Source organism: Macaca fascicularis, chromosome 4 (assembly GCF_037993035.2).
Source record: "Macaca fascicularis isolate 582-1 chromosome 4, T2T-MFA8v1.1".
Classification (NCBI taxonomy): Eukaryota; Metazoa; Chordata; class Mammalia; order Primates; family Cercopithecidae; genus Macaca; species Macaca fascicularis.
Window position 1 is genome coordinate 115,086,376 of NC_088378.1, and position 26,983 is coordinate 115,113,358.

The 26,983-nt window shown below is 35.5% G+C and overlaps 1 protein-coding gene across 27 annotated transcripts in view; it reads left to right on the forward strand.

The window, feature by feature from the left end:
- DST (dystonin) overlaps positions 1-26,983 on the forward strand; it is a 488,729-nt gene that overhangs the window by 312,634 nt on the left and 149,112 nt on the right. For 26 of the 27 annotated variants that reach the window (XM_005552656.4, XM_005552659.4, XM_005552672.4 and 23 more), the window contains 19 exons: positions 1,302-1,764; positions 1,850-1,978; positions 2,134-2,211; positions 2,298-2,459; positions 2,546-2,650; positions 5,506-5,601; positions 6,169-6,294; positions 6,948-7,100; positions 7,282-7,436; positions 7,642-7,768; positions 8,543-8,726; positions 9,538-9,695; positions 10,188-10,366; positions 11,151-11,289; positions 12,075-12,268; positions 13,369-13,531; positions 14,246-14,329; positions 16,299-16,406; positions 16,935-17,033. In XM_005552656.4, the coding sequence (XP_005552713.3) occupies positions 1,302-1,764; positions 1,850-1,978; positions 2,134-2,211; positions 2,298-2,459; positions 2,546-2,650; positions 5,506-5,601; positions 6,169-6,294; positions 6,948-7,100; positions 7,282-7,436; positions 7,642-7,768; positions 8,543-8,726; positions 9,538-9,695; positions 10,188-10,366; positions 11,151-11,289; positions 12,075-12,268; positions 13,369-13,531; positions 14,246-14,329; positions 16,299-16,406; positions 16,935-17,033 (2,902 nt within the window). Of the gene's footprint in view, positions 1-1,301; positions 1,765-1,849; positions 1,979-2,133; positions 2,212-2,297; positions 2,460-2,545; positions 2,651-5,505; positions 5,602-6,168; positions 6,295-6,947; positions 7,101-7,281; positions 7,437-7,641; positions 7,769-8,542; positions 8,727-9,537; positions 9,696-10,187; positions 10,367-11,150; positions 11,290-12,074; positions 12,269-13,368; positions 13,532-14,245; positions 14,330-16,298; positions 16,407-16,934; positions 17,034-20,840; positions 23,571-24,137; positions 26,959-26,983 lie in introns of those variants that run through there. The other variant, XM_065542908.2, reaches the window with a different exon arrangement.

The following is a 26,983-nucleotide window of genomic DNA, read 5'->3' on the forward strand; positions in this document are numbered from 1 at the left end:
ATAACTGTTTCATGGGCATTTGAAATAGGAATGTAGAATATGAAAATTTTATGAAATATATTTCTTTGCTCTTTTGTAGTTGAAAGTGTGTGTCACATTTTTGTATATTTTGGTGTTTAAGTAGATATTTGTTTTTTAAAGATTAGCAATAGAAAAAATATTTTATGGTACATATAATACTGCTGCAGGAGCTAACTCATTAAAATGAATACACTAGATGTATGTATGTTATATACATACATTTACATATATTTAAAGTATTCATGGGATGTTTGAAAGAGAAAAAATGTAAGACAGTGTCTTTTTTTTTTTTTTTTTTGAGATGCAGTTTTGCTCTGTCACCCAGGCTGGAGTGCAGTGGTACGATCTCGGCTCACTGCAACCTCTGCCTCCTGGCTTCAGGTGATTCTCGTGTCTCAGTCTCCCTAGTAGCTGGGATTATAGGCACCCACCACCATGCCTGGCTAATTTTTTGTATTTTTAGTGGAGACGGGGTTTCACTGTGTTCGCCAGGCTGGTCTTGTACTCCTGACCTTAAGTGATCCACCTGCCTTGGCCTCCCAAAATGCTGGGATTATAGGCATGAGCCTCCGTGCCTGGCCAAAAAGTGTCATTTTTAATTCAGCTTTTTAGTTTTCGGTTTATCCTATTATGAAAATGTTCATAACAAAATCTTGAAAGAAAATATGTGTATGAAAACCTTTGTCACTGAGAAGTGTGTGTTTGGGGGTAGGTATGGAATATTTCAGGCTATAGTTTCTCTCTCTCTTTCTCTCTCTCTTTCTGTGTGTGTGAGTATGAATGTATAAATGCAAAAATTTTAAATGATCCTTTGACCCGGTAATTTCACCTTTAGGAATCGATAGTAATTCTAAATATGAAAAATATATACATAAATGTAAAAATGATCATATGCTATAGTAATTGTATTCATTATAAATGATAGTTATAAAGACAAATAAGATTGAAAGTCCTCATAGTACAGTGCTCATTGAAAAAAATCATGATGCAAAATTTTACCAATATAACTACAATTATCTCCTCATTTTTCTTGTTTATATTTTTGAGCAATTTTGGCATACTGAAAAATTGAGTGAAGAATACAGAGTTCCCATATGCTCCCTTATACCTCCCTCTTCCCCTGTTATTTACGTCTTGCATTAGTGTGGCACATTTGCTAAAACTGATAAGCCAATATTGATACATCATTATTAACTAAAGCCTATAATTTACATTAGAGTTCACTCTTTGTGACAAGTGCCTTTTGTATTTCACCTTATCCCTTTGGATTTTCTTTTCAGGGTTGCAAAACTGCGTGATGAAATTATGGCCTTAAGAAACGAATGTTCTTCTGTGTACAGCAAAGGACGCATGCTGACAACAGAACAGACAAAGCTCGTGATATCAGGAATCACTCAAAGTTTAAACTCAGGATTTGCGCAGACCTTACACCCTAGTCTCACCTCAGGGCTGACCCAGAGTTTAACACCTTCCCTAACCTCTTCTAGTATGACTTCTGGCCTGTCATCAGGGATGACTTCCCGCCTGACTCCATCTGTCACTCCAGCTTATACACCTGGTTTCCCATCAGGATCAGTTCCAAATTTCAGTTCAGGAGTAGAGCCAAATTCACTGCAAACTCTGAAGCTGATGCAGATCCGAAAACCCCTTCTAAAGTCTTCTTTGCTAGATCAAAATTTAACAGAAGAGGAAATCAACATGAAATTTGTTCAGGATCTTTTGAACTGGGTTGAAGAGATGCAGGTAAAACAGAGTTTACTTTACCTGAGTGTTTCCGTCTTTATTGTTAGCAATTTCTTTTCTAAACTTAGTATTTTACTGTTTGAAGGTACAGCTGGACCGCACTGAATGGGGCTCAGATTTGCCAAGTGTTGAAAGCCATTTAGAAAATCATAAAAATGTTCATAGAGCTATTGAAGAATTTGAATCTAGCCTCAAAGAAGCTAAAATCAGTGAGGTATGTGAATTTAAAATTTGTATATATTTTGTTTTAGTTTACTCTTGTTTTGCTTTTTACATAAAGACCCTGTAAATCAATAATAGATACATTAAGTGTGAGTCAGAATTCCTTCAGATTCCTAACTGGAGTGTCTTTTTAATTTCATGTTATAGATTCAAATGACAGCACCTCTTAAACTGACTTATGCAGAGAAGTTGCACAGATTAGAGAGTCAGTATGCAAAACTCTTGGTAAGTTTTTTTTTTTTAAAACCTTCTGTTTCCCTTATCTATATTTGGCAAAAACATGATTCTTATGATGATTTTCCTTACTAAAGAATACATCCAGGAATCAGGAACGGCACCTTGATACACTCCATAATTTTGTAAGTCGTGCGACTAATGAACTTATTTGGTTGAATGAAAAAGAAGAGGAGGAAGTTGCTTATGACTGGAGTGAGAGAAACACCAACGTAGCTAGGAAAAAAGATTATCATGCTGTAAGTACACCCTTTGTACTTGCATACTAGGGTTGCATTTTAGGTTTATATATTTTTCTAACACACTTCTTAATTCTTTCTTGAAGGAGTTAATGAGAGAACTTGATCAAAAGGAAGAAAATATTAAATCAGTTCAAGAGATAGCAGAGCAGCTACTTCTAGAAAACCATCCAGCCCGGTTGACTATTGAGGTAAGCTGGACAGTGTGATGGTGTTGGTTGAATATTGATATGATTATTTCCCTTCAGATTCTTTTGTTGCTGAGCAGTTGAAAATTACAAACCATCTAACTTTTATTAAAACCTGGCTCAAAAATAATGTTTCTGACAAATTGTACTGACTGCCTTCTGTTCTCTGGCTCTAAGTATGTCACCCATCACTTAGAATAAAAGTACCCTTGTCAGTCTCTGTGGCTGAGAAGATGTATTACTGTAAATATAAATACCTTTATATGTATACCTTCTCTATATAAGCATTGCCATATTATTTATTACTGATTGTGTAACATTGCACAAGTGACATAGTCTTGCCAAGCCTCATTTTCCTACCAGAAATGGGAGAAATTACCTCTAATCCATAGAGTTGTGATGAGAATAAGAAGGAAATAATTTACTCTTATTGCTTAGTATAGTTTTTGGTACATTATGTGTTCTCAAAAAAATACCAGCTGTTATGATTCAGTTTACTACTTTTATTTATGCTCTGGTTTTGTGAGGTGTATTGGGACAGCATCATGACAAGGCTTTGTAATGTGCAGTGAACATTTCAAATTCAGAAGTGGAAAATTGAGATGGGATTTATCAGGTTGCCTGTGCAGTTGGAACAATGTTTTAAATTGTATATTAGACAGAGTTAGTGACTTTCTGAATGGAGGATGGGGGGTTATGTAAGAAAGTAGGGATTGTCACACATGGGCTTAGGGATTGTCATTCATAGGCAGTCAGATGTGATATTTTGCCAGAGGAAAAAAAATGATGCTTGTCCTGAAAGTTGTCATGCTTCAAACTCACAATTGAGGAAAGGAATCTGATAGGTTCGCTGAAATCATAATAACTCAAAATATTAGTATAATTCTAGGCTCATCAGGAAGTTTTAGGGATGGTATGTATGATCTTTTATATAAAATACAGTTTTGTGTCTACATGAAATGTCACATATGAATGTTAAAAACGTAGAAGAGGCCGGGCGCAGTGGCTCAAGCCTGTAATCCCAGCACTTTGGGAGGCCGAGGCGGGCGGATCACAAGGTCAGGAGATCGAGACCACAGTGAAACCCCGTCTCTACTAAAAATACAAAAAATTAGCCGGGCGCGGTGGCGGGCGCCTGTAGTCCCAGCTACTGAGGAGGCTGAGGCAGGAGAATGGCGTGAACCCGGGAGGCGGAGCTTGCAGTGAGCCGAGATCGCGCCACTGCACTCCAGCCTGGGGAAAGGAAAGTAGAATAATGGAGGGCCTGGTATGTGGTTTTGTACACTAATAAACTAAAAAGAGAGTATTTCTTAGGGTAGAGAGATGAAAACTGTTAGGAAATACGATTATGGGCCAAGAATTTTGATGGGAATGGAACATGTGAATGTCACTCTGATCACTTTTATGTAGAAATTATAATTTAATTAATGAAAAATTTCTTAAGTAAAATGAAACCTTGGTCATCTTTATGATCCCATTGGCCTATCCAGTGTCTTGTGTGGGTACATGGATAATATTTAGTTAATTATCAATACTGTTTCATGTTTTATATGAAAAAAGAATATATGATACATGTTTTCTAGCCAATTTACTGAAAGTAGCTTAATTTGAGGTAGAATATGATCATGATATGTTGCCAGATTTTCAATGCTGCATCATACATTCCATTCGGAAACGCTGCCTAACTATAGCTCAGCAGGAATGAGCTTTTCCAAAAGGAGGAAAAATGACAGGCTTACTTAAAAGTCATTAAAGCATCTCGAGTGCCCTCTTCTGGAAATCAGTGAATTGCACCTTAAATAGAAAAGAATATTTCATGTTTCCTTAAGGAAGTAGGTATCCTTTCTACAATATTGTTTACATGAAAGATACACTCTGTATTGAATTAAAGTTCAAGAAACATATTTTTAAAATAAAAATAAAAATTCCTAGTATTTTCATCATTATAATTTCAGAATTACACTGATTTGGGAGTACACACATTTCCTTTTCCACCCTCCCCAAACCTTACCCCAGCAAAAACAAAGAGAAAACTACATAACCATGTATTTCTGTGTTAGAAGGTATATTTTATGATCTAGCACCATAAAAATTCAGAGAAAGGAGAGATGAATGTGCCACAAAAGAAAACATACCGGAGGATTCCACAAAGCAGATGTAAGAGCTGGTGGCAAAGGAGTCAAGCGTTGGTTTTGTAAATAGGAGGGATAGCTTGCATTTATTTTAGTTTTTAAATACTTTTTTTCCCGTAGCAAGAGTTAATTTTTTTCTTATATTTTAAGAAGAAATTTCAAGAAGCTTAAAATTGAAAATAAATCAACTTGCGTGGTTTAAAAATTTATATTTTAACTTTAGGACTGACTTTGTATAAGTGAGAAGACTTAGATAAGAGGAAAATTGTACTGCCCTGATTTTCTTTTTTTCTTTTTGAGATGGAGTTTCACTCTTGTTCCCCAGGCTGGAGTGCAGTGGCGCAATCTTGGCTTACTGTAACCTCCACCTCGTGGGTTCAGGCAATTCTCCTGCCTTGCCTCCCGAGTAGCTGGGATTACAGGCATGTGCCACCACACCTGGCTAATTTTTGTATTTTTAGTAGAGGCAGGATTTCACCATGTTGGCCAGGCTGGTCTTGAACTCCGGACCTCAGGTGATCCGCCTGCCTCAGCCTCCCAAAGTGTTGGGACTACAGGCATGAGCCACCATGCCCAGTCACTGCCTTGATTTTCAAGTCTTATTCTGCCAAAACAATTGGTCATCTGTTTAGATAGTGGAGTTAGCATTTAGAAGCATCAGTATCAAAAGGTATGTGTGCCTTGTTTCTCTCCAGTTAGTATTGATGGCTCTGTTTTATCTTTAAGGCCTACAGAGCAGCAATGCAGACGCAGTGGAGCTGGATCTTACAGCTCTGCCAGTGTGTGGAGCAGCACATAAAGGAGAACACTGCGTATTTTGAGGTATGTGAGTAGAATCATAACTTCGATAAAATCGTAACTTCCATATATATATATAAAATGTGAATTGTTTCCTTTGTAGGCTGGAAGAGTTGGTTTTATGTCCTATGAGATAGATTGAAGTATTCTGTTAATGCAGGAATCCTTTAAAAATCTTTTAAAATATCCTAAAATCTTTGTTCTACTCTACAAATGTGTCTCTTATTTAGGAACTGTTTTCATATAGAGAATCAACCATCTATAACTGCTGAACTTCTAAAATCATAGAAGTTTTTAAGTATTCTTGGAATTTCACTCCTACTTAAAAATTGTTTAAATCCTAATTTAAAACAGACCTTCAGTCAAAATAATAGAGAGTCAAAACATCATATACACATAAGTTTTGGACACTATTCAACTTCAAGGGTTATTCTTTGGTCCAAGGAAGGATGTGACTATTAAGCTATCTTGTGCTTTTATTCTGTTCTCACTTCTGAGGGGTACACATAGGACCTTGGTTTTGGAGGGTGACAGCTGTGTGCTTTGCTGGTATTTAACATACTTTAACTGCCAGGTTTCTTCTTTCCTTAGTTTTTCAATGATGCCAAAGAAGCTACTGATTACCTAAGGAATCTAAAAGATGCCATTCAGCGGAAGTACAGCTGTGATAGATCAAGCAGCATTCACAAGCTAGAAGACCTTGTTCAGGAATCAATGGTACTAATACAAAACCTATGCATTTTATAAGTATGCATAAGTGATTAGATTAGTGTTTTACATGAGCAGAACTTTGTATTTTATTGGCACTCTTGATATTTCCCACTAATTCAATTACACATTTGCACATTCAGTTTTAGTATTCTTTTGGCAACAAATACAACAAAAGTGTTTTTTTATGTGATAGCTTTGATATTTTAAGATGGTTTTATAGTGGGGTGTGTGTGTGTGTGTGTGCACGTGTGTGTGTGTGTGTGCACGTGTGTGTTTAGTCATTCATTCTGCAAATACTTTTTAAGTTCTTAATATATCCTGGGCACTGTTTTAGGTTCTAGAGCTACAGCAGTGAACAAAGCAGACAAGAATCTCTACCATTATGCTTACATGCTAGAGAGGGAGTTAGACAATAAATAGGATAAATAAGTAAAATTTGTATAATATGTTAGGTAGCGTAAATGTCAAAGAAGAAAAAGAAAACCAAACAAACCAAAGAAAGGAAGAGGGATACAAGCAGGGTGGAGGGGGAATGATTGAAAATTTAGACTAGGTAGTCAGAGAAGACTTTTCTGATGAAGTTTAATTTGTGTGAAGTGCTGAAGGCATGGAGAGTACAAGTCTTTTACTTCTTAAAATTCACTGTATTTATTACCTAGGAAGAGAAAGAAGAACTTCTGCAGTACAAAAGCACTATAGCAAGCCTAATGGGAAAAGCAAAAACAATAATTCAACTGAAGCCAAGGAATTCTGACTGTCCACTCAAAACTTCTATTCCAATCAAAGCTATCTGTGACTACAGACAAATTGAGGTACTTGCAACTCCTAGAAACACACCAGTTTCTGTCATTAATCATATATTTTGTAAATGAGATCATATTGCTAACTAGTGATGATTTCCTCCCTCATAAAACAAAAAAAATCCCAGGATTGAGTATGGAAAACAGTTAACAGTGACCTCATTGAGTTACTCTGCTCTTTATTTAAAACCAGATAACCATTTACAAAGATGATGAATGTGTTTTGGCGAATAACTCTCATCGTGCTAAATGGAAGGTCATTAGTCCTACTGGGAACGAGGCTATGGTCCCATCTGTGTGCTTCACCGTTCCTCCGCCAAACAAAGAAGCGGTGGACTTTGCCAACAGGTTTGTATATATTAGCTGAAAACATTGATCTAGTTTTGGGGGCTCTCTGAACGTTGAAGAAACAATTAATACTGTGTCAACACCCCACAGGATCAGAAGTCTCTAGAACTAATAAACATGGAATATTTCACACAGAAAGAAAAATTGCAGTGTGTTTTCAGAGGGAGTAAAAAGATTAATCTGAGTTCTTTTTCATGTATTTCAGAATTGAGCAACAGTATCAGAATGTCCTGACTCTTTGGCATGAGTCTCACATAAATATGAAGAGTGTAGTATCCTGGCATTATCTCATCAATGAAATTGATAGAATTCGAGCCAGCAATGTGGCTTCAGTAAGTGTGAATCTATATGTTAACCCAATATGTCCAAAAATGTGCGTGCCTTTTCATATGTGTGGTGGTGTTTGTGTTTGCTGTAGAATAGGATGGAGTCCGGCAAATCCATGCTAATATTCATTTATTCAGTGAATATTTGTTATATGCCCACAGCATATAAAATACTTTTTAAGAATTTAGGAAATCCGGAAATCATGAATTTCATTCGGTGCTTACTGTGAGATGGGGAGACAGAATGTAGTTGTTGGATATACAATGATGGGTACAGTTGATTTCATTTATTGAGTTTTGTAGACTTGTTTTTCTTTGTCGTTAAAATTGTTGGCTGGGTGCGGTGGCTCATACCTGTAATCCCAGGACTTTGGGAGGCCGAGTTGGGCGGATCACCTGAGAGGTCTGGAGTTCGAGACCAGCCTGACCAATGTGGAGAAACCCTGTCTCTACTAAAAATACAAAATTAGCTAGGTGTGGTGGCGCATACCTGTAATCTTAGCTACTCTGGAGGCTGAGGCAAGAGAATTGTTTGAACCTGGGAGGGGGAGGTTGTAGTGAGCCGAGATTGCACCATTGCAGCCTGGGCAACAAGAGCGAAACTCCGTCTCAAAAGAAAAAAAAAATTAAAATTGTTAATGAAAAAGACAGTTAATTTCAAATGTTTCTATTTATGATTATTCTTTTAGATTGGCATATACCATACAACCAATTTGAAGTGTATCCCATTCAAATCTATTAGTAATAGAATGAATTACATGAGTCTTTGGTCTTCTTTAGATAAAGACAATGCTGCCTGGTGAACATCAGCAAGTTCTAAGTAATCTACAATCTCGTTTTGAAGATTTTCTGGAAGATAGCCAGGAGTCCCAAATCTTTTCAGGCTCAGATATAACACAACTGGAAAAGGAGGTTAATGTATGTAAGCAGTATTATCAAGAACTTCTTAAGTCTGCAGAAAGAGGTAAAGCATGGGGATCCCCGTCTTTTTTTCTCCATAGGTGTTTAGTTCTGGCTAATTTTTGCTCTCAGTGGGAATCTCAATCTTAGGTATGTTGTATCACTCAGCCTATCATATGTAGACACAATTTCTGGAACAGTAAAAGCATGTTTGAGGTAGGAAGACTCAAGAAGGGATTTATTTGTTTCCAAATGATGAATTAATAAAAGGTGCCAACCAACTGGTTGGACAAACAACGAATTCTTACTTTTCATCATTTTCACTATTTTGCAATCCTTCAGTTTCAGAAAAGATTCAATTATTTTCCCACTTACCAAACTTGGATTTTATACAAGGATTAAAGCAAAAGGTTTTTGCCTAGTTAACTTTTGTTAGATAAAGATTTTATTTTGAACTTTTTTGATTTTAGAGACAATTTTATTAGTAATATTCTATTTTTAAAAAATCTTAAACATTGAATGTTATTCACCTACTTTTTACTTTTAAGGATTTTTATTTGATTTTTGTAATTAATCTGTAGCTAATATAATTTGCATTTTTGTGAATGTAAAATAGCAACATATTATTTTGGACAGCATTTAATCAGAAATTGGTACTTCAAATGGCATTTGGGAAATATTATTAATTCTTCTTAAATTTTAAGATTTATGTTTTAAGATTTATACCTTTAGAATGGGTTTGTGATGAAAACAGGAACCATTCGCTTGACTAGCTATGTCCCAGTAATAACAAAGTTGTCATATTAAAACATAAACAGAAGCTTCTAAGAGATAGAAAATAAGGTATTTTCTAAACATTATATTTATTTTCACAGAGGAGCAAGAGGAGTCAGTTTATAATCTCTACATCTCTGAAGTTCGAAACATTAGACTTAGGTTAGAGAACTGTGAAGATCGGCTGATTAGACAGATTCGAACTCCCCTGGAAAGAGATGATTTGCATGAAAGTGTGTTCAGAATCACAGAACAAGAGGTGAGAGCTATAAATATGTTGGGAAAAAAACTGACTCTCTTAATGACCTTATGTATCATCTCTTGTGACTTCTTAATGTTCAGTTTTGTACACTCACACTAGCCAGTCTGGTGTGAGGTGAGGTCTGATTATGTAATTATTGCTGATTATAAACTAGGATTCAGTCTACCTCTGACTCAGGTAAACATGAGAATATGTACACACTCACCTTCATTGTGATGAAGGACATAAGGACTTGTAATAAAAGTCATTATACACCTGCTGTGTGCAAAAGTACTAAGTTAGATGTTGAGCCTAAGGAGATGAGCAGTAAGGGAATTATTGATTGTAAAACTTGAATGCCATGGCGTGGTTTCTTTGATAAAAAGCAAAGAATATGTATATTTCTAAGTCATTGGTCTTAATGTGAAATGTGTGTTTTTAAACTAGTTTAAGAAAAACACCTAATCATAGGTGATGGCCTGATACCTTTGTTTGTTCTCTGTTCTATAGAAACTAAAGAAAGAGCTGGAACGACTTAAGGATGATTTGGGAACTATCACAAATAAGTGTGAGGAGTTTTTCAGTCAAGCAGCGGCCTCTTCATCAGTCCCTACCCTACGATCGGAGCTTAATGTGGTCCTTCAGAACATGAACCAAGTCTATTCTATGTCTTCCACTTACATAGATAAGTATGTAACTGCTATCTCAATAAATTGCTTCATACAACTCTCATTTTTATTTACTATTAATTTAAAATTTTATTTTTATTAATATAAATATTACATTTTATTTTGTCTTAAGAAATACATTATTGGCTAGGTGCGGTGGCTCATGCCTGTAATCCCAGCACTTTGGGAAGCCAAGGCGGGTGGATCACCTGAGGTCAGGAGTTTGGGACCAGCCTGGCCAACATGGTGAAACCTCATCTCTATTAAAAATACAAAAGTTAGCCAGGCATGGTGGTAGGCATCTGTAGTCCCAGGTACTTGGGAAGCTGTGGGAGGGGAATTGCTTGAATCTGGGAGGTGGAGGTTGCAGTGAGCCAAGATCGCGCCACTGCACTCCAGCCTGGAAATACGTTATTTTTATGGAGTGATGACACTTCTCTATGTTAATAGTGGATGTGCTTCAGAGATTAGCGTGTAATGTATGGTCCTCCCACATTTTGCGTGTAATTTGGGTAGCTCAGCAGTTGTAGCCAATGAATTTTCGTCTCATACTTAAATAAAGTTAGAAAGAAACCATCTTATGTTGCAATCTCTTGCTGAATACTACTTGTGGGTCAGGGCATGGGTTGGAGCACATACTGTCTATTAAGAAGAAAGCCAGAAAAATGTTAGTTTCATGGTAAATGTATCAGTGTTCCAAGGTGAAGAACATGTTATGTCATGTGTCATAATGGTGCTTCAGGACTACATTATACAAAAGTAAACATTTAACAATAGGTGGCTATTGTTTAATTTCCTTTTTAAGGTTAAAAACTGTTAACTTGGTGTTAAAAAACACTCAAGCTGCAGAAGCCCTTGTAAAACTCTATGAAACTAAACTGTGTGAAGAAGAAGCAGTTATAGCTGACAAGAATAATATTGAGAATCTAATAAGTACTTTAAAGGTATGAGACTCACTTTTGGCTATTTTTAAATATCATATTCTACAGGTATTTCTCTAGCACTTAGATCTTCAAACATCAAGCATTAAATATCTTGGATTTTTGAATGGATTTATTCCATTTGTGTCTCTCTGATCTCACAGCTTACTCTAAATAAGTATGTTCAATCATTTTAGCTTGAGGAGAGTTCTCATTTGAAGTTCGAACCCTTTTGACAGTAGCTTTTGATAGTCAATTCATGTTGGTAGCAAGAGGAGTCGAAGCTAAAAATTAAATTATTTAAATTATTTGTAATAGATAACTTGCTAAAAAAGAAGTTAATTTAAGCTATCAAGGAGGTAAATAGAAAAGTTAATCTGAGAAAGGAAAAAGACTTGTAGTTCAACTCATCTATATGTATTTCTTTAGCAAGTGTTGAAACTATTGCAAATCAATTTTTGAAAGTTATGTCAGTGATTTTTTAATGCATGTATTCCTTTTTAACAATGGGATTAGTAGGCACTTAAAAGCAGACAATGAAAAAGACTTACTTTATTATTGGAGGTAGCAAACTTGCTTATGGAATATATTTTATTTTGTTGATATACAAATTTTATTAGGCTGAACTTTAAAATTGTCATTAAAAAATCAGAGTACAGTCAAATATTGAAAATTTCGTAAAGTTTGAACTAATGTAACATTTTGTATATGAAAGTATATACATATGTATATGTATATATGAAAGTATATGTATATGAAAATGTATATTTTGTATATTTTTATAACTTTTACCAATTAATGTATTTTAGCAATGGAGATCTGAAGTAGATGAAAAGAGACAGGTATTCCATGCATTAGAGGATGAGTTGCAGAAAGCTAAAGCCATCAGTGATGAAATGTTTAAAACGTATAAAGAACGGGACCTTGATTTTGACTGGCACAAAGAAAAAGCAGATCAATTAGTTGAAAGGTGGCAAAATGTTCATGTGCAGATTGACAACAGGTTAGTATCCATTTTTGTTCAGTTTTAGCACAGATTTAATGTCTATCTATGGTAAATGAGTAAAATCTAAACATGAGGCTATGTTTTTTACTTCCATAGTTAATTTGTTAATTACAATACCTCCATTTAGCCATATTTCTTTCTTTCTTGGATGACTTTAGTAAGACATTTAACTTCAAAATAAGCATTTTTTTCAACTCTGTTTCTATTCGTATGTTCTAGCATTTATGTAGTTAATCTGCTTGCCTTTTCTGAAGGAAAAAACAATGTAGTTCTCTAATTATTACCAACTTATAATATTCAAATAACCATGACTTAGTAAGAGCATGAAGCATACATGTGATAGGGCTGTGTGTAACTTCTATACTGGACTTAAGAAATGTAAATAAATGGAAATGCCCTGATGTTCATTTTAATTGAAGATACAGGAAAGTCAAAATCATTTCCTCAGTTACTGAATTAAAAAAGATTTTAGGGTTCATCTTAAAATAAATGAATTTGTGTCCTTTCTCGTTCATTTTCATGCTTATATTAATGCAAATAAAATGCTTTTATGATACAGTGCCATTCTCAAAAAATAAAATTATGTTCAAATATGTGTTATCTCTGTAACAAATATGATGCATAGGTTTAATGTGGTAGTTTTTAAAATCATAGAGACAAGTATGTAATCACAGCTTCTGGAAAATACTCTCTGAGACCATGTTGAACCCTTCATTGGACTACCTTATCGTTATTTCAAAACTGAACTGCCATTTGATGCAAGCCTTACTATTCAAGATACTGTAATTGATAATAATTATGGTTAAGTTTCCACTTTTCTTGCTTTTTAGCTTTAGCCTCTTGGGCTTGTTCTTAGAATAATCACTGTCACTAAATTGCGCAACTCAAGGAGCAGAATGTTTATATTCAACCCAAAGCCAACAAGGAATGCCCTTGGAGGTGTGTCTCAGGGTGCTGCAGCCTTGAGTTCTTTATACATACCCCTCTTGTGCTTAGTGCATTGCAGTCCAGTTATTTTGTCTCTCCCATCTCTACATCTTCCACCCTCCTGATGGATGTTGTTGGACACTGTGACTATTCCGTTACTATCCTCTTAGGTTACGGGACTTAGAGGGCATTGGCAAATCACTGAAGTACTACAGAGATACTTACCACCCTTTAGATGATTGGATCCAGCAGGTTGAAACTACTCAGAGAAAGATTCAGGAAAATCAGCCTGAAAATAGTAAAACCCTAGCCACACAGTTGAATCAACAGAAGGTATGTAAAAATAACTCCCTCTACTGAAGTTATGTTTGCATTTGGTCAGTCATGCTCCTCATCTTCCTTTCTTATGTTAAATGAAAAAGTCACCAACTCTTTAGAGGAAGGTGGAGAGTATATCAAAAATATTAAAATCTTGCAACCCAAACCTACATACATGACTTATTTTTATTTCTTGGAAGTAGTTTTTGAAAGCATGAGTAATCCAAAAGTGGAGAGTGTTGGGATGGTTTTCAAATTCCTGATGATAATTTATTTAATCATAGGTATAGAAATCTCTTTGACACTTTGCTGGCCACAGTAGTTTTCTGGGTTCCTAAATAAGTAAAAATGGTTATCTATGGAAAATTAAATACCACATTTGACAGAAAGTTTGAATGCTTTGCGATTTTTATTCTATCTTTAGGGGCCAGTCACAGATAGCTCTTTTTTTTTTCAGGAATAGGTGGTGGCCAAGGGCATTGAGTCTGCTTTTGGATAATTCCTAAGGAGTTTAGTAATTTCTGCTTTGAAAGCCACATGGGGTGGGTCACTTCTGTGGCTTAATCTGGAAGTTTGTAATTTACCCATAAGGCAAGTTGCATATTAAGTGCAAAGGGCTAAGGAGCTATACCGTGAAGTGGTATAGATATGTCTTAGTTACTGAGCATCTTATGTAGTAGAATAGCTGAATTCCTTGTCATTTTTCTTCTAAACTGTGTATATTTATAGATGTTGGTGTCTGAAATAGAAATGAAACAGAGCAAAATGGACGAGTGTCAAAAATATGCAGAACAGTACTCAGCTACAGTGAAGGTAGGAAGATTCATTCACTTAAGTAAAATTTAATATTCAGGTATGTGATTCTACATGTACTTTCAAAGCCATGCTAGTCATTTCACTCAGTGTTAAAAACTAAAAAGAATCTTCATTTGAATTTTTTTGACACTTATCTAATAATCCTTTGTGAAATTAGTCACATGATAGCCCCCCAATTCATTCATCTTCTTCTCTCTCACATGTGTACACCCCTGCCACTCCCAGCCACCACAATAATTAGCTCTGTAGTTGGTTTCTTATCATTTTTCTCTCTTTCTTTCTTCTTTAACATTGTTAGAGTATTTCATGGGAGAACTTCTAACTTTCTCACTTAGGGGGACATTTTTCATGCTTTTCAAGTTATCATTGATAACTTTTCAGTTTTAGCCTTCCAGATCCATAGTTCCATTGCTTAGCCGGGAAAGGGGGGCTGCATAGGGCTACACTATTGTTACCTGTATTTCCATGAGCTTCCAAACAGACTTGGGAAATTACCTGACCACCCTACATGTTTCTGATTTTGTCCCCATCTTGGAAGCATCTCCAGGATTGGATAGATTACTAAAAATGTAATTTTGCAGTACAGTCGTGTGTTGCTTAACAAAGGGGATATGTTCTGAGAAATGCGTTGTTAGGTGATTTTTTCATTGTGTGAACATCGTAGAGTGCACTCACATAAACCTAGATGTTATAGCTTTCTACACACAGGCTATATGGTACAGCCTCTTGCTCCTAGACTATAAACCTGTACAGCATGTTGCTGTACTGAATAGTGTAGGCAACTGTAATATAATGGTATCTATTTGTGTATCTAAACATAGAAAAGGTATAATAAAAATAGGGAATACAATATAAAAAATGGTTTATCTGTATAGAGCACCTACCATGAATAGAGCTTGCGGGACTAGAAGTTGCTTTGGGTGAGTTAGTGAGTGAGTTGTGAGTGAAGGTAAAGGCCTAGGACATTACCGTACACCTCTATAGAATTTATAAACACTATACACTTAGACTATACTAGTTTATAAAAAAATTTCTTCAATAATAAATTAACATTAACTTAATGTAACTTTTTTACATTATAAACTTGTAATTTTTTTAACCTTTTGACTCCTTTGTCATAACTCTTAGCTTAAAACAGTGAACACATTATACAGCCATACAGAAGTATTTTCTTTCTTTTTATCTTTATTCTGTAAGCTTTTTTCTGTTTTTAATTTTTGTTTTTTTTGTTTTTTGTTTTTTTTTTTTTACTTTTTAAACTTCTTTGTTAAAGCCTAAGGCACAAACATACACATTAGCTTAGGCCTATATAAAGTCAGGATCATCAGTATCACTGTCTTACACCTCCAAATCCCACGGGAAGGTCTTCAGGGGCAATCACATGTACGGAGCCATCTGCTCCTATGATAACAATGCCTTCTTCTGGAATACTTTCTGAAGGACCTGTCTGAAACTGTTTTACAGTTAACTTTTTTTTTTTTTTTTTTAAATAAGTAGAAGTACACTCTAAAATAACAATGAAAAGTACAGTGTGGTAAATATATAGACCAGTAACATAGTCATTTATTACCAAGTATTACATACTGAACATAATTGTATGTGCTATACTTTTGTACGACTGGCAGCACAGTAAGTTTGTTTACACCAGCATTGCCACAAACATGAGTAACGCATTGTGCTGTGACATCACTAGGCAATAGGTATTTTTCAGCTCCATTATAATTTTATGGGGCTACCATCATGTATATAGTCTGTCCTTGACTGAAATATTGTCATGTGAAACACGACTATATTTTCTGTATTTAAACTTAATTTAATGAATCTAGGTTAGGTTCTAATGATTTGTGTCAAATCACTAAAGTTAATTTAGTGAATCTAGGTTCTAATTATCTGTGTTAACTTAATGCAGAATGAAACTCTAGTACTTTGCTTCAATTCATTTTATTTTATTGACTCCTTTATACAGGACTATGAATTACAAACAATGACCTACCGGGCCATGGTAGATTCACAACAAAAATCTCCAGTGAAACGCCGAAGAATGCAGAGTTCAGCAGATCTCATTATTCAAGAGGTAATAAAAGTATGACAGAAAGAGGGGAAAGGGCATAAAAGAAAGAACACTTTCTTTTTGAATTTTATTTTTTATTGTGGTAAAGCATACATAGTATAAAACTTGCCATTTTAACAATTTACAGTTTAATGTACAAATGTACAGTTTAATGGCATTGCAGTATATCACAATATTGTGCAACTGGTACTACTGTTTATTTCCAGAACCTTTTCATCATCCCAAACAGAAAGTCTGTACCCAGAACAATACATTCTATTAAGGGTTTTTAAAAACCCTTGACGAATTTTTATTCAAGATTAATTATTAACTATAGAGATAAATGAATGTACTTCATGGTGAAATTTAGAAGAGAATTATCATTTACTATGATTTGCACAATAGTAATAAGCTCATTCTTACCATTTATTATGGGGGAGTTGTGTGTTTTGCTGTCTAAAAGCCTAGTTAATGTAATTATTATTCAAAATTCATTCAACTTTTTAAGAGTTATGGAGGTAATGCTTTTATTATTTTTTTCCTTACTTGCAGTTCATGGACTTAAGGACTCGGTATACTGCCCTGGTCACTCTCATGACACAATATATTAAATTTGCTGGTGATTCATTGAAGAGGCTGGAAGAGGAGGAGGTAATCATTAACAGTGAGCAGCCTGTAAATATAAAGGAGCTAGAGATGAGCAGTAACTACAGTATAGTTTGGGAAAGCAAAACGTGTTTCATGATAAATTTATGTGGCTAGAAGCAGATGTACAAATAAAGATTGAATTATAAAATTACAGTGAAAATGACTGAAGGCCTAGGATTTTAGTTTGTCTTTAAGATTCACTCAAATAGAAAGTCATTTCATTTCATGACTTTACATTTTCACTTCAAGACTCTAATATGGTGGGGTTAATGTCTTAAATAAATTATGAAATTTTGGCAGTTTGGCAGAATATTTTTCAGCCTTCTCACAGCTGAGAAGTATACTTCTTTGAAGTATAGTTACTGCTGGTATGATGTCTACAGGAATACTACATGAACACTTTTGTCTTAAGCATTTTAAATTAATTTGTATCTCAAGTTAAAATTATTGTATATAATGTAAAGATGCTAACTTAAAAGTAGTAGATGTTTTTACAAAATCATGATACTTTTAAGAATTTTGGAGTTTTGGGTTTTTTTTTTTTTTTTGCAAAAAGATATAGCACATAGCATTTAAAAAGGCTATTTAAATGCCATTCTGATTTGGAGAACTTCTGCAGCCTTGATTCTGCATTTAAAAATTATATTCAGAAATAGGAAGAGTAAGGAGTTATTTATAAAAATCAATGGTCACCAAAGGCTCTTGTATCTAATGTAAAAGGGAATATGCTGTGCTTTATTATCTTGATATACTTTCTATTCCCCAGAACAGACAAAAATAGTAGAATGAATGTTGAAATAAATAAATTGTGGGACATTAGCCATTTTAAATTGGACTTTATTGAAATTCTAAAGGTGATTATGCTTAATGTAACTCCGTTCATATGAGAGCCGAAACAGCAGTAAACATCTATTGGATGTTACTTTCTCAGTTTCCTAAAAATGTGACCACTGTTATAAACTATTTTAGTCTGTTCAGAGTTAACAGTTTTCTGCAGCTAAATCACTAACATAGCTAATTGCAAGACTTTATAACACTCTTCCTTTGTGCTTAAGAGAACCAGGATATTTGTGACCATCTTAATTGCATGCATCTTTCATCTATGAAAGAACATCCATAATTTTCTTATATTTTTAGTTTTTGAGAGATCTTATTCCATTTTAAATGGTATGCAGATCTTTTAAATTGTATATGCAGTAGTTAAATATAAAATAAAATAAGTTCTTTTCTTATAGTACGTATCTGATTATACATATATGGGCCACTTACTTGATTTATCTGATGAAGCAGAATACTAGCAATTGATAGAAACAAAGAATATTTTAGAAGGCCGTAATTGAATGCAAGTTATTATTGTCGTCCTTAAAAATGTCAAAGATTTATAATTAATTGAAACCAGCAAATATGGTTATAGAAGAACAAGCGAAGGCTATAATTTAAAATAGATTAAAAAAAACTACCACTTAAGATTACATTAATGGAATGTCGTGTAAAAGATACATAGCTCAATTTTTAGACTCAAAAGATTGGTGTTTCTGCAACTGAGGTTTGAAGACCCACATGAAAAACCTTGGTTTAAAGCAGAATTTTCTATAATAAACATAAAATCAAAGATGGATGCAAGTTAATTTCAGAAGTAATACTGATTTAGTTAAAAGAAATGTTACTAAAAATATCTGTAATAGATATTAGATATGAGAGAGAGATTCTTTAGTCTGCTGAGAACAAAATATTCAAAGTATTAATCACTGTGATTAAAGGGCAAGATTGAGGAAGATTTAGATAAAAGTTAAGGAAGTTATTTTTATACAATTAAGTTTGAGATCCACAAGAAAGCAAGTCAGAAATTGGACTAAATTATTTCTAGTAATTTTTCTCACATATGCTAAAAAACTCAAAGAGTTATCCAGACAACATGATTCTTTTTTTTTTTTTTTTTTTTTTTCCCCCCCGAGACCCCTGTTGCCCAGGCTGGAGTGCAGTGGCGCGATCTCAGCTCACGGCAACCTGCGCCTCCTGGGTTCAAGTAATTCACTGCCTCAGCCTTCTGAGTAGCTGGGATTACAGGCGCCTGCCACCACGCTGGGCTAATTTTTGTATTTTTAGTAGAGATGGGGTTTCACCATGTTGGCCAGGCTTGTCTTGAACTCCTGACCTCATAATCCACCCACCTTGGGCTCCCAAAGTGCTGGGATTACAGGCGTGAGCCACCACGCCCAGAATAGATTCTTAACAAATCCCTGCATTGACTAATGAAGACATTGAGGGTTCAACAACAGATATTTTCTTTCTGAGGGAATTTTTAGTTTTTTGAAATCTGAGCATGACCAAGAAAAAGAAATGGCTCAGAATTTCTTAGCAATAGCTAAGTTTTAAAGGAGGTTTGATAAAGAACTGAGACTGTCTTAGAAATAACCTCCTCAAGAAATATTGAAAACTTAGTATTTAAATAGATAAAATGCTCACGTGTCACAGGATTGACCCTGATACTAAAATAAAGAAAATAGAGTATTGGAGATAACAGGTTATGAGATTTGTTTCGTATGAATTATTATTAGAAACCTTATTTAGATTAGCAGAGAAAACGACTGAAATTCTCATCAAAATTATTGGAGATCAAGAAATTAGAGGAAGCAAAATAAGATGTGTGGTCTGTAATAGAAATTAAATTCTTGAAATTCACCAAAGCACAATGAAAACAAATCTGTCTGAAATAATTTCTCTATTCCTGTTTAAATTATTTTATGGTGATCTTGAGTTGATGATACAAAACTAACAACACTAGAGTATTAATAAAGAGAAATTAAATTGTAATTGTAAACTAATCCTGATCATGTAGTTCTGTAATCAGTGTAAAGCATACTCCTCCCAGCTGACATTGATTCTGTCCCTAGAAGAGTAAAAAATTTTTCTTATAATTTTTTCTATACATTGGAGCTGAATCCCTAAGTATATATTTAAAAGCTATTGTACTTAACAAATATCTTTATATTTATGGAGTATTTAAAGGTACTTGTCAAAGTGATTCATATGAGGCATGTTATTAACAACAGCAACAAAATCTCTGAGTATATGAAGCACATCTTTTCCAAAGCCGTCAGGACTGTAGCTGCCTTTGCATTAGCAATTCTGATGATTATAATTGTCATAATATGGCAAGTATAAACAAATAAGGGATCTGACTTTACAAATTTCAAGTTATTATATAATTTTCCTTCTTCCCCATGTTATTTCCTAATTTGGCTCTGTGTTCTAAAATTCTGTGCTTTGCTTTTTTAACCATAAGACATGGGAATATAAGTATCATTTTTAAATTTCTATCAGGCTAGAAAACTAAATTCTTTAGCGTCATTTGGTTCCTATGTGTTGGGTGTTCTTCCTACCTCTTAGGATTATGTTGCATGCAAGAGAAGAAAGGGCACCGTTGTGAGAGTTTTATTTCCCACTTTGTCACTCACCCAATGTGAGTTTGCAGAATATCTATCTTCCTCATTTCTCCCTTTCCTCATCTGTTGTAAGTTCCCTTCTTGCTATAAAATTCTAAGCTAGCTAATTTTAAAAATAAAATTATTCCTGAGGGACAAAAAGATATTCTTCAGAAAACCTGTCGTGAAGGATTTTTTGTCCTCTACTGCTGACTTTCTGAAGCTTCCTCTCTGAAGAAGGTGATGCTGCTGGTGGTGGTGGTGATAGCACTTGTTCTGCATTTGAGTTCACTTGGTTTTGTAAGTACTTTTATGAACATTGATTCATACGTCGTAAGCTATTTTGAACAGAACAGGCTTGACACTTTCAAAATGTCTCTTGTAGATTAAAAGGTGTAAGGAGACTTCTGAACATGGGGCATATTCAGATCTGCTTCAGCGTCAGAAGGCAACAGTGCTTGAGAATAGCAAACTTACAGGAAAGATAAGTGAGCTGGAAAGAATGGTAGCTGAACTAAAGAAACAAAAGTCCCGAGTAGAGGAAGAACTTCCGAAGGTCAGGGAGGCTGCAGAAAATGAATTGAGAAAGCAGCAGAGAAATGTAGAAGATATCTCTCTGCAGAAGATAAGGGCTGAAAGTGAAGCCAAGCAGTACCGCAGGGAACTTGAAACCATTGTGAGAGAGAAGGAAGCCGCTGAAAGAGAACTGGAGCGGGTGAGGCAGCTCACCATAGAGGCCGAGGCCAAAAGAGCTGCCGTGGAAGAGAACCTCCTGAATTTTCGGAATCAGTTGGAGGAAAACACCTTCACCAGAAGAACACTGGAAGACCATCTTAAAAGAAAAGATTTAAGTCTCAATGATTTGGAGCAACAAAAAAATAAATTAACGGAAGAATTAAGAAGAAAGAGAGACAATGAGGAAGAACTCTTGAAGCTGATAAAGCAGATGGAAAAAGACTTTGCATTTCAGAAACAGGTAGCAGAGAAACAGTTGAAAGAAAAGCAGAGAATTGAATTGGAAGCAAGAAGAAAAATAACTGAAATTCAGTATACATGTAGAGAAAATGCATTGCCAGTATGTGCGATCACACAGGCTACATCATGCAGGGCAGTAACAGGTCTCCAGCAAGAACATGACAAACAGAAAGCAGAAGAACTCAAACAGCAGGTAGATGAACTAACAGCTGCCAATAGAAAGGCTGAACAAGATATGAGAGAACTGACATATGAACTTAATGCCCTCCAGCTTGAAAAAACGTCATCTGAGGAAAAGGCTCGTTTGCTAAAAGATAAACTAGATGAAACAAATAATACACTCAGATGCCTTAAGTTGGAGTTGGAAAGGAAGGATCAGGCAGAGAAAGGGTATTCTCAACAACTCAGAGAGCTTGGTAGGCAATTGAACCAAACCACAGGTAAGGCTGAAGAAGCCATGCAAGAAGCTAATGATCTCAAGAAAATAAAGCACAATTATCAGTTAGAATTAGAATCTCTTCATCATGAAAAAGGGAAGCTACAAAGAGAAGTAGACAGAATCACAAGGGCACATGCCGTAGCTGAGAAGAGTATTCAGCATTTAAATTCACAAATTCATTCTTTTCGAGATGAGAAAGAATTAGAAAGACTACGAATCTGCCAGAGAAAATCAGATCATCTAAAAGAACAATTTGAGAAAAGCCATGAGCAGTTGCTTAAAAATATCAAAGCTGAAAAAGAAAATAATGATAAAATCCAAAGGCTCAATGAAGAATTGGAGAAAAGTAATGAGTGTGCAGAAATGCTAAAACAAAAAGTAGAGGAGCTTACTAGGCAGAATAATGAAACCAAATTAATGATGCGGAGAATTCAGGCAGAATCAGAGAATGTAGTTTTAGAGAAACAAACTATCCAGCAAAGATGTGAAGCACTGAAAATTCAGGCAGATGGTTTTAAAGATCAGCTACGCAGCACAAATGAACACTTGCATAAACAGACAAAAACAGAGCAGGATTTTCAAAGAAAAATTAAATGCCTAGAGGAAGACCTGGCGAAAAGTCAAAATTTAGTAAGTGAATTTAAGCAAAAGTGTGACCAACAGAACATTATCATCCAGAATACCGAGAAAGAAGTTAGAAATCTGAATGCGGAGCTGAGTGCTTCCAAGGAAGAGAAGCGACGTGGGGAGCAGAAAGTTCAGCTACAGCAAGCACAGGTGCAAGAGTTAAATAACAGGTTGAAAAAAGTACAAGATGAATTACACTTAAAGACCATAGAGGAGCAGATGACCCACAGAAAGATGGTTCTGTTTCAGGAAGAATCTGATAAATTCAAACAGTCAGCAGAGGAGTTTCGGAAGAAGATGGAAAAATTAATGGAGTCCAAAGTCATCACTGAAAATGATATTTCAGGCATTAAGCTTGACTTTGTGTCTCTTCAACAAGAAAACTGTAGAGCCCAAGAAAACGCTAAGCTTTGTGAAACAAACATTAAAGAACTTGAAAGACAGCTTCAACAGTATCGTGAACAAATGCAGCAAGGGCAGCACGTGGAAGCAAATCATTACCAAAAGTGTCGGAAACTTGAGGATGAGCTGATAGCCCAGAAGTGTGAGGTTGAAAACCTGAAGCAAAAAATGGACCAGCAGATCAAAGAGCATGAACATCAATTAGTTTTGCTCCAGTGTGAAATTAAAAAAAAGAACACAGCCAAAGACTGTACCTTCAAACCAGATTTTGAGATGACAGTGAAGGAGTGCCAACACTCTGGAGAGCTGTCCTCTAGAAACACTGGACACCTTCATCCAACACCCAGATCCCCTCTGTTGAGATGGACTCAAGAACCACAGCCATTGGAAGAAAAGTGGCAACATCAGGTTGTTGAACAAATACCAAAAGAAGTCCAATTCCAGCCACCAGGGGCTCCACTTGAGAAAGAGAAAAGCCAGCAGTGTTACTCTGAGTACTTTTCTCAGACAAGCACCGAATTACAGATAACTTTTGATGAGACAAACCCTATTACAAGACTATCTGAAATTGAGAAGATAAGAGACCAAGCCCTGAACAATTCTAGACCACCTGTTAGGTATCAAGATAACGCACGTGAAATGGAACTGGTGAAGCTTTTGACACCCTTAGAGGTATGCTCTGTGTTCTGAGACCTTATCAGCTACCTAATGTCAAGTTTCTTCATTTGTTTCCTTTCTCTCCTAGACTAAATTTTTAAAACAATTTTGAATATGATTGGCTCTTTGTAGTTCTGACAGAAAAATAATGCTATACTTTTTCTGGTTACTTACTTGAATCTTTATTATAAATTAACACTTTAATTTTTGAATGTTTGAGATTAAACATACAGATGTAATAGATATACTGTTATATCTGTGGAGATACATTTTGAAATATGTGACTATCAAAAAAGCTAGAAGTACCAAGCAGTTAGCTTTAACTTCTAACATATTCTGTGGCTAGATTTTTGTCTTAGTCTTTAAAGATATAATTTTAATACCTTTAATTGTCATCTAAGATAAAATTCAGACTCTGAAAATAATATAATACTTATTCCTGAACCCTCCTTGGTTTGAAAGTTTTCTTCTTTTCACTAATCTCATCTTTGTAATTCAAAGAATTATGTTTGGATTGAGAATGAGTAAAGTAACATAATGTTCTTGAGTTGACTTTTAACATTTTATAAATTCCTGTTACAGATAGCTAAGAACAAGCAGTATGATATGCATACAGAAGTCACAACATTAAAACAAGAAAAAAACCCAGTTCCCAGTGCTGAAGAATGGATGCTTGAAGGGTGCAGAGCATCTGGTGGACTCAAGAAAGGGGATTTCCTTAAGAAGGGCTTAGAACCAGAGATCTTCCAGAACTTTGATGGTGATCATGCATGTTCAGTTAGGGATGATGAATTTAAGTTCCAAGGGCTTAGGCACACTGTGACTGCCAGGCAGTTGGTGGAAGCTAAGCTTCTGGACATGAGAACAATTGAGCAGCTGCGACTCGGTCTTAAGACTGTTGAAGAAGTTCAGAAAACTCTTAATAAGTTTCTGACGAAAGCCACCTCAATTGCAGGGCTTTACCTAGAATCTACAAAAGAAAAGATTTCATTTGCCTCAGCGGCCAAGAGAATCATAATAGACAAAATGATGGCTTTGGCATTTTTAGAAGCTCAAGCTGCAACAGGTTTTATAATTGATCCCATTTCAGGTCAGATATATTCTGTTGAAGATGCAGTTCTTAAAGGAGTTGTTGACCCCGAATTCAGAATTAGGCTTCTTGAGGCAGAGAAGGCAGCTGTGGGATATTCATATTCTTCTAAGACATTGTCAGTGTTTCAAGCTATGGAAAATAGAATGCTTGACAGACAAAAAGGTAAACATATCTTGGAAGCCCAGATTGCCAGTGGGGGTGTCATTGACCCCGTGAGAGGCATTCGTGTTCCTCCAGAAATTGCTCTGCAGCAGGGGTTGTTGAATAATGCCATCTTACAGTTTTTACATGAGCCATCCAGCAACACAAGAGTTTTCCTTAATCCCAATAACAAGCAAGCTCTGTATTACTCAGAATTACTGCAAATGTGTGTATTTGATGTAGAGTCCCAATGCTTTCTGTTTCCATTTGGGGAGAGGAACATTTCCAATCTCAATGTCCAAAAAACTCATAGAATTTCTGTAGTAGATACTAAAACAGGGTCAGAATTGACTGCGTATGAGGCTTTCCAGAGAAACCTGATTGAGAAAAGTATATATCTTGAACTTTCAGGGCAGCAATATCAGTGGAAGGAAGCTACATTTTTTGAATCCTATGGGCATTCTTCTCATATGCTGACTGATACTAAAACAGGATTAAATTTCAATATTAATGAGGCTATAGAGCAGGGAACAATTGACAAAGCCTTGGTCAAAAAGTATCAGGAAGGTCTCATCACACTTACAGAACTTGCTGATACTTTGCTGAGCCGGTTAGTTCCCAAGAAAGATTTGAACAGTCCTATTGCAGGGTATTGGTTGACTGCTAGTGGGGAAAGGATCTCTGTACTAAAAGCCTCCCGTAGAAATTTGGTTGATCGGATTACTGCCCTCAGATGCCTTGAAGCCCAAGTCAGTACAGGGGGCATAATTGATCCTCTTACTGGCAAAAAGTACCGAGTAGCTGAAGCTTTGCATAGAGGCCTGGTTGATGAGGGGTTTGCCCAGCAGTTGCGACAGTGTGAATTAGTAATCACAGGGATTGGCCATCCCATCACTAACAAAATGATGTCAGTGGTGGAAGCTGTGAATGCAAATATTATAAATAAGGAAATGGGAATCCGATGTTTGGAATTTCAATACTTGACAGGAGGGTTGATAGAGCCACAGGGTCACTCTCGATTATCAATAGAAGAGGCTCTCCAAGTAGGTATTATAGATGTCCTCATTGCCACAAAACTCAAAGATCAAAAGTCATATATCAGAAATATAATATGTCCTCAGACAAAAAGAAAGTTGACATATAAAGAAGCCTTAGAAAAAGCTGATTTTGATTTCCACACAGGACTTAAACTGTTAGAAGTATCTGAGCCCTTGATGACAGGAATTTCTAGCCTCTACTATTCTTCCTAATAGGACATGTTTAAATAACTGTGCAAGGGGTGATGCTGGCTGGTTCATGCCACTTTTTCAGAGTATGATCATATCGGCTACGTATGCAGTCTGTGAATTATGTAACATACTCTTTCTTGAGGGCTGCAAATTGCTGAGTGCTCAAAGTAGAGTAAGTTTTAAATTGAAAATTACATAAGATTTAATGCCCTTCAAATGGTTTCATTTAGCCTTGAGAATGGTTTTTTGAAACTTGGCCACACTAAAATGATTTTTTTTTTACATAGAATATGGGATAAACTTGATGAACTCCAAGTTCACAGCATCATTTCTTCAGAACTCCCCTTCATTGAATAGTGATCATTTATTAAATGATACACTGCACTCACTGAAAGAACATGTCATGAAGCACCGTGGAATCAAAGAGAAAGATATAAATTCATTCCCACAGCCTTCAAGCTGCAGTGTTTTAGATTGCTTCGAAAAATGAAAAAGTTTTGCCTTTTTCTGTATATAGTGACCTTCTTTGCATATTAAAATATTTACCACAACATCTCATTTCTAGTTAAGTCTTTGCACTTGAAAGCTAACGTTATGAATATTGTGTGTTGGAGGAGGGGAAGGATTTTTCTTCATTCTGTGTGTCTTCCTTATGTGTATAGTAGACATTCTGTATTCTATCAGCCTTCTATGATACCTTTTTGTCAGTACAATTATGATTGTAATGCTAATGCAAAGGCAGCAATTCAAAGATCTTCTAGTGCTTCATGAATAAAGTTGAGATTTAAAATTTGTGACATTGATGGAACAGCTGGGAGGTTAGACCAATCATTAAGGAATGTATGCTATAGCTTTCTTTGCTACCATAAACATTTTGGAGGTGCATCTGCTATGTGACATGGCAAATATGGTTAAGTGAATGAATAAAATGTTTTAGTAACCTGTGTGTGATGAAAAAAAACATT